Raw genomic sequence first — 13,401 nt, forward strand, 5'->3', positions numbered from 1 at the left:
TCCAACGGCAAAAAGGCAAAGACGAGAGCTTCCTCTTGGCGCTTATTTCCTTTGGGCGTTGTGTTACATGGCATTGTGTGAACGACCAAATGGTCGATATCTTTGAATTACCAAAATGGGCAGGAGAGCTGTGGTTCCGTTGAAAGATGCGTGTAAGTCTAGAGAGGTCCGATGTCACGCGTCACGCTATGACGAACGTCTCTGATGAGATCGAGAGCTTCGAGGCGGGAAGGTCGCAATGGGAGGCGGCAGCGCGGGATATCTTGCACATGTCACTAGCCGTACCAACGGCCAGCCTCATCATCTACGTTGACAGCAAACTTCTGCATGATTTACCATCTTGTGATTGTGACAGCGTGAGGCATTGTGACGCAACTTTCCGACATGTGTACTTGACAGCATAGAATGCCAAGACAAGAGCTTCCCTTCCCCAGCTCCCTATTCCAGAAGCTGGGGAATTCTGGAGGAGAGACCCCCTCGACTACTCGAGAAAGGAAGTTACCAAGAAAATTGTTGAGAGATTTGGGGGTTCATGGGGGAGGCAGGGGGTAGGTTGATGGATGGGTGAGATTCTGCTGCGTACTGTGGTATGTAGTTGCAGTGCAGGTTCAAGGTAAAGAGGGTAGGCAGGGTGGGTTTCGAAGCATGTGCCGAAAGGTTCGTCACAGCAGGCGCTTCAAACTGGGCAGGTAGGGTGAATACCCTCAGACCAGCTAGCTGTTTCTATTCACAGAGCCCACACACTCACCCTCACCCACACTGTTGCCTTCTTTTTCCCCAGTTTCCGGCAGGTGATACGGTACTGCTGGTGGTTGGGCCAGGCTGGGGTTTGGCGGCAAGGGTACGGAGTAGTGGGAGGGTTACGTTGGAGAAGGGGGAAGGAGGGGCAAGGGAAAAGCAGGAGGAGGAAACATGGTGGTAGTGGTGGTTGGCAAGAACAACCATACCTAGCAAGGAGAACTTCCCTCTAGATCTTTGGTACACTAGAAGGAAAGTGTGCTTTGGGTGTCAAGATATGTATGTACGTCGGCTGATGAGCGTGACTTGCAGCAATGGGGTTGTAGAACGAGGTGTGTGCGCATGTGCGTGTATGTGACTACCAGTGAGTACCAGTAGGTGTGTGTCTCCTTGCATATTGCGAAGCAGCATCATTTTGCGAGGTGTGGCGGCAAGGCGGTGACGGGTTGATGATGGATGTGTGGTTTTCCCCCTCGTCGTGTTTGTTGACCAATTGCCTTTTTCGCAAGGTTCGAGACACGCATTGGCTCCTATCTTTACATAACAGGGACAATGACATACATTTTCCTTTCCAAGCCCCTTGGCCACTAGGCCTTTGGCGTGTAGCCTGGGGGAATGTGGAAAGACGACTCATTGCAAATTGCTCTCAGTGCTCCATCACTACCTTAGTCAGATGCACACTATCATCCATGATATCGTCGCTCTCTCTGTCTGTTCCTCTGTTCTTGCGACTCGGTGAGGGAATCGCCAAGGCGTACGAAGTGGAATGAGGGCAGCAAAAGCATGGCATCGGCCGGCCGGAGCCCGCCGATCCCCTTTCTAATCCTGGATCCAGCCCAAAGTCCACTTGTCACGTCCTTGAGAGTCTCTATCTCTCTCTCCCTCTATCACTTATCCTGACCAAGCCTCAACTAAGGGTATTAGCTCTGTCTTCAAACAGAGTCTAAAAAGCACACTAGGTATCGGTAATAGAGAGAAACGCGCCGGTGCGGGTTCTTAATGTTAACTCCGATCTCCAGGTTACGGCAGTTTTAGCAAAAAATAAAAGAGGGACTGAGAGGTTTGTGATGGAACTAAAACACCGTCCGGTTTTTCCTGTAGGTTTGGTCCTTGGAGGGGTTCAACAGGGTTGAGCAACCATAAGGTTTGGGGCGTCCTTCCCTTTCCCGTCCCCCTTTCACCACCCGAGGAATGGGATTTTTCAACGTTTGCACCTTTTCCTGACCATGCAGGAGAGGGAGAGGCCCGTGAGGATACAGGCGCAGGCTGGCGGCACGACACCACACACACACACACACATACACACCAAGCACTTCCTCGTACGTACGGATACAGTACCTACCCACGGACTAGGTCGTTCCCTTCTTGTCCCAAAAAAGAATGTTCTATGCGTTTGTTCTACCGCAGACGCTCGCAGACCACAGTACTCTGTAGACACCACCCACACATGGCCCCTTTGTCAGATCGACTTGGCGTTGAACACACATACATCACCTACGGAACTACCGATGCTGTTGTGGCGAAGCAGGAAAAAGGTTCGGCGAGTCAAACAAGACGCATCGCATCACGCAATAGCCGCCGTCGCATGAGCCTCTTGATTGTGTATCACGTGTACGTCTTACGCAGTTTTCTTTCCTGACACAAGTCCACGCATGAGGCTATAGAGTATGACGCGCAAGAAGGGGGAAGTTCCAAAAGTTGGCATGATGGATGGGCTTTACGATAGAGTTTGGCCCCCAATGGCGTCGTCACCTTGACGAGGAACAAGATGGAAAAGATGAGAGCGGCGATGTTGAGCTGGTCCATCGTGTCTGATCTCACGGCAAAGAAAGCAAGGGAGTAAGTAAGTAAGTAACTATCTCCGCGTACGGATATTCTTTACCCGCACGCGCGCGCAGCCATGTGGAAGTCAAACTAGATTCAGGTCGCCGAATGCTGTGTAGTTGAAGGGTCCCCCTTTCCCCCACATGGCTTGAGATGTCACCGTGTCAAGGCATCATCAAAAGGGATCCGCTTCGTCAGAATTCATCAGCAAAACTTCCACTATCCGTGCGCTAAATTACTTGTTCACCCTTCCCTTTCTCCTTGCGTTCGCTCGCGTGGCTTAGAGTTGGGTGATCGAAACTTTACCCAGGGGGGGGGGGACCGCCGAGCCGTTCGCGACGACCGCCGCCGCCGCCAATGGAACTTTACTACCGTATCCCGTATGGTGCCCAGCGGCAATTGGGCCACCACCACCACCTCCACACTTTGCAAGTTTCCCGGTTCTAATGGCAATACACTAAGACGACCAAATACCGGCCGAGATTTTGCCAGTAGCGCAGTGGGTGCCGTGGTGTTCCGCAATGCTGCTATGCGACCTCAGTGGGGTCTTTTTAAACGGAGACCTGTTATGATCCAAAGGGACTCTGAAGGTTCATCCGGGATTTTCCCTTGTGTGTTGTCGAATAAATTAGATTGGGATGTGGGGGTGAGGAAGAGGGAGGAGGCTCCCATCTTCTGCATGCCTTTCCTTGGTGTCTTGCTTGATTGGTTGGTACAGTACTACCGTATGTAGTAGTGGTGGATTGGTGGCATCCGTAGCTTGGAAAAAAGTAGGGCTTTAGCTACAAAACGGTCGCGGGGAGGAGAGGTACGTCTGGCGGTGACAAGCTTGACAACGAAACAGTGTTCCAGCAGCTTGTTGTTCTGTTAGTTTTAGAGCTGATCCCCGTCGGCTACAGCCGCTCCAACGGGCGTCCTTCGGTTGTTGACATGTTGATCATTGAGATGCCAATCTGTGTCAATCTTTATCCCGTTCAAGGGGTCATCAACGACAGGCTCGCATTCGGGCCTAAGTATGCAGGTGTTGCTGGATGTGTGTCTGCCCCCCTCTCCAGAGAAGCCTCGGTGTATTTTCTGAAAGTCCGGAATATGGTCGGTGTGTACTGCTGCTTATTGGTGCCGGGGTCTGATCCACTGCAAGGTGAGATGGCTGGGAAGCTTGCAAGAATGAGCTACTATGGATACAGATACAACCTGAAGGACCGGGAGACGTGAAGAGAGAGGGATGAGACGGTGGGCAAGATGGGGCGATGTACGAATACAATGATACTCGAGGTATAGCAAGAGGGGGAAGAAGGAAACTCCGCACTCAACTTAGTAACTGTGGTATCCGTTGTAGGTACTACAGATAGGCACTTGGAATGCAACGGCGGGGGGGCTGGCTGCGATGGGCCGGCCGAGGGATGGCGAGGTAGCTCTGAAGGAGTTCGAAGCTCCTCCCTCCCCCTTCCGGGTTCCGGGTTGGTTCGCAGGAAGCTTTTCAGTGGAGGGATTTTCTTTCCAACTGCACCGCCGTTCGACGACCCCCGGTTCGATCGGCGTTCCGTATGGCCGGCCATGACGATTGGGATTTGGGGGAGACGCGGGATTTGAGGACTCGCTTGTCGGGGAAGTCGGATCGGGGATCCCAGGTTTGACGGCTTTTGTTCTTCAGTGTCACGGATGGTTTTCCGCTGTATATTTCTATTGGACGTTGTAATGTGGCACGTATCCGAGGCGTGAGATCTCCTCCCGCTCGAAACTTGGATTCTCAATGTAACTTGGACATTTGGTTCAACGACATTGGGGCAGTGCTGTCTTCCTTGCATCTGTAGTTTGACTACCATGACAGAGTAGATGCTGCCTTTCCCTGGACTCCGTTTGAAAAGGTCTAGCCCGCGCCGATACTTTCCCATATCGAAATCGAAGAAATGCCATCGGCCCTTTTTTGAGGGGAGACCTAGTAAACTGGGCAAAGAAGCTGCGGGATACCGCCGATCCAAAGTATCAGAACGATTGGAGGGGGTGACTCTGGGATTGTCACATAGGTTTCGTTTTATTTATGGGGTTCTTGTCGGGGGGGTGTTGTTTGGTTCTGCAGTGTTGGTATGGAGCTTGTTTCACGACAGTTGGATCTGCCAAGGGCATATTCACCCCCGCTCTCGAGATATGTTACGGATGTGAACATCTCCGTGCTGTCAACTCTTGTCATCTCATGTCTATGGAGTACAGACCATAAACTGGAGTATCTGAAGGGCGGTCATGTGGCTGAAGGCGCAGGATTATTGCGGAGTTCCTACGTTTACATATGCCTCTTCGTGAGGTAATCATATCTCATGCCAAGTCAATGACACGTCTAAGACGATACTCAAAATGAACAGGAAAATATCATACCTCAGAACACGATGGAGCGGAGGACGATACCTTGAGGGTTTGTCTAAAGTGCTGGCCATCAATGTTCTCAGTCACTAATGGCATCACAGGTCAAAACTATCAATCAGGGTAAAAGGGCTCACCGCACTGATTCACAAGTCTATCATTGCAGTCAGCTCGGAGCCAAGCCGCCCATGGGAATTTCCCACATCCAAGAGCCGATGTCGAACAATCGTCATGGGCAAAATGATTCTGCATCTCGCGTTCTTGGACCTGTCTCGACCGGAGACAGATCTAAAGCGCGCAGGCTATACACGGCCTTGTAGTTACGAGTGTAACGTGGACGTATGGTCGCCGTGGCTTTGCAATATCTGCAAGCTTCATGGTTTCGATTCTTTGCCAAGAAAGCTTCTCGGTGTGGATTCAAGACGCCGAGAGTCTGGAAATTAAACATTGTACCATTCATTGCCTTGTTTCTCATACCAAGTCGATGCAAGACAAACCCCAAGGTAGGGCCATCGGAAACTTGTCATTCGCCAGGTAGCAAGGACATCATGAGGGCACATCCTAGGTTGATACTGTCGGGATGGAGAGGCGGAGTCCTCATTTGCACTAGACGATGGATTTCTGCTTGACTAATCCGTAGGTCTATCCCGTCATCTACGTTGAATCAGGTGAATGAAAATTGACGAGAGCAAAATGGATATAAATTCGATGTGAAGTTGCCTACGCAAAAATGCCTCACCGTTTCTAGAACCTAACCTCTCACTGCTCACGTCACCAATAATCCATTGGAAACGTAAGACCTCTGCACCTGCAATTTGCTCTCTTAGATTCCTTTCGATTTTGATACAGAATCCAACGCGAGAACTTTCCGGCTCTGCGAGCTCGCTAGATGGGTCCCTTCCGGCCCGGGAATCGCCAGCAAGGATCCGGTTTCTCCGTGTCCCGAAAATTGGCCCAGATCGTCTAGTTGGTTAGGATGATACGTTGTGGTTCTTCTATACAGCGATCCGTGTTGACGGCGGTTCGAATCCGCCTCTGGGCAATTTCGCTTTTGTTATTTTGCAAAATTTGTTTCTGCAAGTAAAGAGTATCATCACCGTAACTTTTTCTCTCTTTGGATCATCCGGAGTCGATGGCTATGCTGTCTTGCTCAAACGCGTGGGGTTGGGAAACTCACTCGACAGAACGAACTTTGGAGAACATGCATGCATGGCTAAGGTAGAAGCGACTGACTGACTGCATGCAAGCCCGCTGAACATAAAAAACCTTTCTCGGGAACGTCTATGATTTACATGTAATAATTCAATCGAGTGTGGGGGAAAGCTATCCCGAGCACCCGGGCATGAGCGAGTGCTTCGACGAGACATACAGCAAGTAGATGCACACGGCAAAGCCGCACACGTATTCTTCTAATGCGGGCTCGCCCGGCGCCGGACGCCGATCCTAGCCCCCTCGTCTTCGGCCACCGGTGCCCGCAAGGTCCCCGAAGGCAGACCACCTTCCAGGATGGCATAAGGAAGAACTTGAGACACGATTCCGCCAACTCCTCCCCCCCTTTCTTTACCCCCTTCTCTCTCGAAGGAGGGATACTGAGTACATAGATTGGGGGAATTGAAATACGCCCCCCTTTGCGCACACCATTACGCCCTCATTCGCCTGGCTGGTCTAGACCCGCGTCTTCAAGCATGGGCACTGGAGCGGGGAATAATAAGTCTACGAAACCAGACACCATCTTTTCTTAAGTTAGAAAGGTGGAAGACGCTCGTTCCCCTGTTTTTTCTCAGTAGTTTTTGGTATACACAACGGCCCGAGTTGTCTCATAGGTGGCTCATCTATTCGCAGATGCCCACAAACCTCGCTGCCTCATCACACGTGAGCCCATTCGCTCTCCATTCTCTTGAGCCCTTGTTTGGCGACTTGCATGGCTACTGGCCCATAAGCAAGCGCCTGACCGTATTGTCTCAACAGCCGCATCGTTAGAACCGCTGACCTTGCTACATTCCTGCATACTGCTGCTCTCCCACCACACGCTACTGAATAACCCTTTAGTCGCCAAGAGCGCCACTCTCCATGAGGCTTTGGTAGAACTCAGGCTCCAGGAATGTTGCCACGCTCACGTCCTCGCTGAGACCCTTTCTCCTTCTCGTCTTCAGCACAAAGTCTCTGGCCGTAGCTTGTGCACTTGCCGGCTGCAGCGGCCGCAGGATAACCTCCTTGTCGAGAGGATCACCTGGCACAATGCTCCAACTGTCAAACGTCAAGCTGACCATGGCCATGCCCTTGGTCTTGATGCGCAGGTCCGTCTCGAAGCCAAAGGAGTCGATGACAGGAATCAGACCGTTGACGCGATAGAGAGGCGTGCCGGCCACAGGTCCATCCTGAAGGACGTGGCCACGACGTCTAGCCAACGTTGTATAGACCTCTGTTGCGGAGTCCTCAGGGCCAGTCACAGAGACGGAGTACAGAGGCTCCATCAGTCGAGGGGAGGCCATCAGGAACGAAGAGTAGCAGGCCCGCCTGGAAGTGGGGATGATCTGACCGCCTCCCCGGAAGATAGCTTCCGACGCCAACGACACATCCGTGATCCTGAACTTTGTATTTCGAATGGCTGTAGCGAGCAGGTATCGTTAGCGGTTGGTTACCGGTGAGTGAGTAAAGGTTGGGGAATGGCCTGATGTGGGGACTAGATATCTGCTAAGGGCCGTGCCCCCATCCCCGGTCGACCACAGCCCCCTCCTAAAAGGCATGGTTGTTGAATGAGGTCTCGTGCGCAGAAGCAGGTTTTGTTTTTGACAGGTCGGGGTAAGATGAGGGGACCATAGTCTCGCTGCGAATGCAAGCCATGCCCAAAAACCCAACCCCAACCCCGGTCCCATGTGTGTAGGACCCTCCCGGGAGCTAGTCCCGCCTGCTTGGGGACCAATGGCAGGATACCAGGAAGGTTCCAAGGACAAGACAATAGACAGGAGGCGGATGCTAACAAGGGGTAAGGGAAATAAGGACTCACGTTCTTCGCACAGGGGCCCTTCTCTAGTTGCCCAGCTGAAGCCTTGGCGAATGGTTTCCTTGACCGTCGTCAAGAGCTTCTTGTCGACCTTGAGTTTTGTTAGCCCATTGCCTATTTGTCTGAAAGCGGAGGGAGGAGACATTACCTCTGAGGGCAACGTGTCGTCCTGCAGAATGTTAGGGCCCATCTCATCGGGACCAAATGCCCAGATGCTTCTCGCTGCCAGCTTGTCCCATCCATAGGTGTCTTCGAAGTATTTGGCTGTCTTGCGAATAGGGTCCTTGATCTTGACCTTGCCTGACTCAATGTCTTCCGAGATGCCCTTATCTAGCTGCTCGGCAACCATCGTAATCTTGTTCTTCTTGTTCGGCGTGATGGCGTAGCATTTGGTCGCTGACTGCTCAACGACTGTCTCGCAGAAGCGAGTTACTGGATCCGAAATCTTAATCTCCATATCGGCGTAGAGGCGTCTGAGGTCATGGAGAACACAGTCCATGTACAATTCGCCAGTGCCCAAGACGATGTGTTCTCCCGATTCCTCAACCTTCGTAGTAATGAGCGGATAGCTCTTTTGGATTTTCCGCAGGCCGTCAAGCATCTTGGGTAATTCTGACGGGTTGATGGGCTCGACGGCTACCTTGAGTACAGACTCGGTGAAATGTGTGACAGGCTTAAAGATGTAAGGATCCTCATCATCTTCAAGCTTCGGCGGGATCAGTGTTGCCGTTTTGACGATGGAGTTGTCGACTCCACCGAGCAGTACGAAATTGCCCGCCGGCACGCCGTCCGTCGGAATGTTATACCTCGACTCTGCGATGAAGACGTCAGAAATCGTTGCCATAGCCATGTCTTCGTCGTCATCTATCGAGTATCCCTCCCCAAGAACTCGGACTTGCGAGCCAGGATGAGCAGTGCCACTTAGCACGCGACCAAACGAGTAAAAGCTCTTGGCGTCTGCGGTGCTGAAAAGTTTTGTTACGTGAATTACCAGCGGACCGTCTTGGTTGCAAGCCTTCATGGACTGAGCCAACTTCGTATCCAGAGGGCCAGTGTAGTACTTTTCCAAGTACTTCTCCGCAGACTGGTCAGGTGAGGGGATGTGGCCTACGATCATGTCGACGAATCCTGTTGAGGGACCGAAGAACTGCTCGCAGACCAGTTTTAACAGCACCTTAGCGTCAGCCTTGTACTGAGAAGGCTTCAAGGTGATGCCGAGGCTGCCCAAGACAACCTTCAATTCCTCTGGGCTGTCGCTGATCGTGTGCGTAAAGATCTTGTAGATAGGCTCCAGAACGAAGTTGACAAAGGATCGGCTCGATCGTGGCTCTAGCGGCTTGCGGGTGAAGTTTCGTTTCTCGGGGTTGAAGTAGATATCGCCCCATAATCTCTTCGCGAAATCCTCGGTGTTGATGCCGCCGTACGTGTCTGCGTACATCTTCGCGAATGACTGCAGAGTGAAGCACCACCCCATGTCCGTGCAAGCAAAAAGAACATTGCCCTTCTCGGGGCTTATCCGTCTTTCCTCGCCCTTGCCCGGGATAGTGTTTTCGATTACCGTGTTGACCTCCTCGATGACGTGCTTAAGCTTGAAGTAGGCATCCTTGGGCGGCAGCTTCAGCTCCAAGATGAGGCGGTCCATCTTGTTGACAATGAGCGTCAGCGGGATATCCTCCAGAACAGCATGCTTGATGATTTGCTCCGTGTTGACCTGAACGCCCTCCACAACGTCGACAACTAGACAGACTCCGTCGGCTAATCTCAGACTGGCTGCGACCTCATCAACAAAGTTGACGTGGCCGGGGGTATCCAGAATGTTAATCAGATGGGATTTTCCTTTGGAACTCGGAAGAACCAAGCTCATGGGCGAAGCCTTGATCGATACGCCTCTTTCCCGTTCCACAACGTGGACGTCGGTGTATCTCAGCTGCTCGTCTCTCTTCTTGCCGACCCGGCGCTCGAGCCTGTCTGTGATATCATGGGTTTCCAACACCAGCATATCCATAAATGCTGTCTTTCCGTGATGGAGGTGTCCTGCCAACGCAATATTCCGTATTTGATCGGGGAAGTTCATGAGGTCTGTCATGAAGCTGCGCTCAAAGAATACGGGTGGTAGGTCGGCCTCTTCGATGTTGAACTTCTTCTGCTCGACGGGCGCTATGATCGGCTGCGAGAGCAACTGCTCATCTTCCTCTCGTACAAGAACTTCGACTTCATCTCCGTATACTTGCTGTGCCGTCGGGTAGTATTGTTTGTCCTCGTGCAGGATGATCGCATTTGATGGGCCGTCATCTGTTCCCCCAGGTTAGTTGACTTCCATCGGCGCAAAAGCAAGATATACATGCCGTCAATTTCCATCAATTCTTGACCAGTGGGTGCGGGCGCCTCGCTAGCATCATCGCCGTAGACGTAATCGCCCTCCGCCCCTCGTTCAGACGCCTCTTCAGAGCCGACATCCTCGCCGATGAAGTTACCGAACCTATGATAACAATTGTCAGTCGAACTATATTCTCGGCCAAAATAATGATATGTTTACTTACTCGTCGTATAAATCATCCATCTTGGCGTCTAGGGGTGCAGGAGATGAACTTTTTGTCGTGGGTTGCTAGAAGCCTGCTGAAATTCTAGTCCACGCGCAGTCGCGTTCCCAGCATGACGGCGGCGCAAAGTTTCTGGCAAGGCTACATTGTGGCTAATTTAGAAGTGTGGCTGCAAGGCTGAGTGGCTGAAGCTATGTCAATTGGTCGCACGGCCAACGCTAGTCAAGCAGGTACAGTGGAGCTTGGGACAGGGGACCTCCGACAGAGAGCTACCTTACCTACTGCGCCACAAGGTCCCAGCTGTGGACAAAGCCACCGCAGCGGTGCAGGGTCGGAGCAACCCCACCAAACATCCAAAAAGGCGGCGAGGGGTGATTGGAAGCAGCTCTTTCTGATTAGTGACACTTGCCCAACAAAAAACTGTTTACTTCCTTCTCTCTTCACAGTTAAGTAGGAACGGTTCCCGGCTCATCCTTGAAGAAACTCTCCTTCTTTCATCCAAACCCAAACATCCAACCTATCCACCTTCAAAATGGCCAACCTTCCCCCCGTCTACATCGTCTCTGCTGCCAGAACCCCCGTTGGTTCTTTCTTGGGGTACGAATAAGCTCACTCGACAATATTATCTTGACCGCTTGACCGAGAAGCTAACGTACTATCTTCTCTCAGTTCTTTGTCTAGCCTGAGCGCCACGCAGCTGGGTGCTCACGCCATCAAGGGTATGTAAATGTCTTATCAACGGTCCGAGACGCGGGGCAAGCTAACATTCACCCCTCCACAGCTGCTGTCGAGCGAGTCCCCCAGATCAAGCCCGAGGATGTCGAGGAAGTCTACTACGGCAACGTCCTGTCCGCCAAGTACGTCTCACGCACATATGAAGGGTTATAATTACCCATACGATGTTTACGTATTCTGACCGAAAACCAGCCTCGGCCAGGCCCCCGCCCGCCAATGCGCTCTCGGAGCTGGCCTCTCGCAGGGCGTCGCCGCCACGACCGTCAACAAGGTGTGCGCCTCGGGAATGAAGGCCATCATCCTCGGTGCCCAGACTATCCTCACTGGCAGCGCCGACATCGTTGTCGCCGGTGGCACCGAGTCCATGTCCAACACTCCTCACTACCTCCCCGTCCTCCGCAACGGCGCCAAGTATGGCGACCAGACCCTCGTTGACGGTGTCCTCAAGGACGGTCTTACCGACGCCTACGGCAAGAAGGAGCACATGGGCATGTCCGCCGAGCTCTGCGCCAAGGAGCACGAGTTCACCCGTGAGCAGCAAGACGAGTACGCCATCAAGACCTACCAGAAGGCTCAGGCTGCCACCGAGGCCGGTGTCTTCTCCAAGGAGATTGCCCCTGTCGAGGTCTCCGGCGGCCGTGGCAAGCCCGCTATCAAGGTTGACCGCGACGACGAGGTCAAGAACCTCAACATTGACAAGCTCAAGGCCATGCGCCCGGCTTTCATTCCCAACGGCGGCACTGTCACCGCCCCCAACGCCGCTCCCCTCAATGACGGCGCTGCTGCTGTTGTCCTCATGTCCGAGGCCAAGGTGAAGGAGCTCGGCGTCACCCCTATCGCAAAGATCCGCGGCTGGGCCGATGCCGCCCGCGAGCCCGAGCGCTTCACCATTGCCCCCGCGCTGGCCATCCCCAAGGCCATCAAGCACGCCGGCCTTACTGAGAAGGACGTCGACTTCTACGAGATCAACGAGGCGTTCTCCGTCGTTGCCCTCGCCAACATTAAGCTCCTGAACCTCGACCCCGAGACCGTCAACGTCTTTGGTGGCTCCGTCGCCATCGGACACCCCCTCGGCTGCTCCGGCGCTCGCATCGTCACCACCCTTTCGACCGTCCTTCGCGAGAAGAAGGCCAAGATTGGTGTTGCCGGTATCTGCAACGGTGGCGGTGGTGCCTCCGCCATTGTCATTGAGAGCCTACAATAGACGGACACTCAATTACAGCAGAATTTCAAGATTCCCCCTCTCCCAAAAGTAGAAGTCTCGGAGCTCCGAGTTCGTACGGTCCAAATCAAGTAATTGGCAGGAACGTGGGGCCGTGACCCCGTCGAGCACCCACGTACACAGGCGCAGAGTCAGCGGCTTTGCCGCATGTGACGCTGGTGGTTGTGCAGACTGCAGAAGACTTGACGCACACCACTTTTTGTTTTTTGGTCTCGCGTCATGGTACATGAGCCGATGGGCGGGCTCCAAGACTACCGAAGGAAAATTTAAAAACCTCAAAAGGACAAAAAAAGACAAAAGTATACCAAGTTTTAGATATAGCGCAATGGGCGGCCATTGCAGATCTTTTTACCTAATATCACGAATCCGACGACCGCAAAAACTTCTTCCTTACCACACCTTACCTAGAGACTAAGACCACAAGTGCCCACTTGGCTGCCGTGATTTGCGTCTTTTTCTTGCGTTTTTCTGCGCTTCCTCATGCACCGTTCTCGGATAGATCCTGGGAGATTTGACTGATTAGATGATCTGATAAGATCCACCCGTGTTACATCTTCGGCCCCTCCTAAAGAAGAATTTACAAGCAGACAACTGGAACTGTGGCTGTGTCAATTCCCCATTTCCTGCAATACCTACTTATTGCGTTGTGAAGAAGAGACTTTTGCGGCTTCGTGCATAATTGACGCGGTGGCCGAAGCGTCGACGCCGCGACATCGGCCCCGAAGGTGTGGGACTTACTTCGCTACTACCCGATGCCATGTAAGGTACCTGGGACTTTTGAAGTGACGAACAGGTACAAAGTTTGAATCGAGATTTAATGCTTGCAAGACCTTTTTTATTTTGCGCAACTACAATTATTGTACATTTGCAGGAAGGAGAAGACTGAAAAGGAATGAGTCGCAAAAGGAGGCGCATCTCGCTCTCTCTCATGATGAATGTCCGTGAAAAAAGAGAGAATCATCTGCCAAAGCCTCCCCACT

At 52.5% G+C, this 13,401-nt stretch overlaps 3 protein-coding genes across 3 annotated transcripts; 1 reads left to right on the top strand and 2 right to left on the bottom strand.

Annotated features, from left to right (window-relative positions):
* Window positions 1-750: 750 nt before the first annotated feature.
* CPAR01_01330 (uncharacterized protein) lies at window positions 751-945 on the bottom strand (the record flags this gene model as incomplete). The annotated part of the gene is made up of 1 exon (XM_060485619.1): window positions 751-945. One exon carries the CDS (start codon window positions 943-945, stop codon window positions 751-753), a length of 195 nt encoding a protein of 64 aa, XP_060356476.1.
* A 6,020-nt stretch (window positions 946-6,965) lies between these two features.
* Window positions 6,966-10,484, bottom strand: CPAR01_01331 (elongation factor Tu GTP binding domain-containing protein; the record flags this gene model as incomplete). Its single annotated transcript, XM_060485620.1, has 4 exons — window positions 6,966-7,528; window positions 7,928-10,216; window positions 10,294-10,403; window positions 10,465-10,484. 4 exons carry the CDS (start codon window positions 10,482-10,484, stop codon window positions 6,966-6,968), a joined length of 2,982 nt encoding a protein of 993 aa, XP_060356477.1.
* A 512-nt stretch (window positions 10,485-10,996) lies between these two features.
* On the top strand, window positions 10,997-12,403 carry CPAR01_01332 (acetyl-CoA acetyltransferase; the record flags this gene model as incomplete). Its single annotated transcript, XM_060485621.1, has 4 exons — window positions 10,997-11,061; window positions 11,134-11,183; window positions 11,246-11,321; window positions 11,392-12,403. The coding sequence occupies 4 exons, from the start codon at window positions 10,997-10,999 to the stop codon at window positions 12,401-12,403; spliced, it is 1,203 nt and encodes a 400-aa protein (XP_060356478.1).
* Between the last annotated feature and the right edge of the window lie 998 nt (window positions 12,404-13,401).

The sequence above is a fragment of the Colletotrichum paranaense genome (genome assembly GCF_030867605.1).
Source record: "Colletotrichum paranaense strain IMI 384185 chromosome Unknown Scaffold_1.1, whole genome shotgun sequence".
Lineage (NCBI taxonomy): Eukaryota > Fungi > Ascomycota > Sordariomycetes > Glomerellales > Glomerellaceae > Colletotrichum > Colletotrichum paranaense.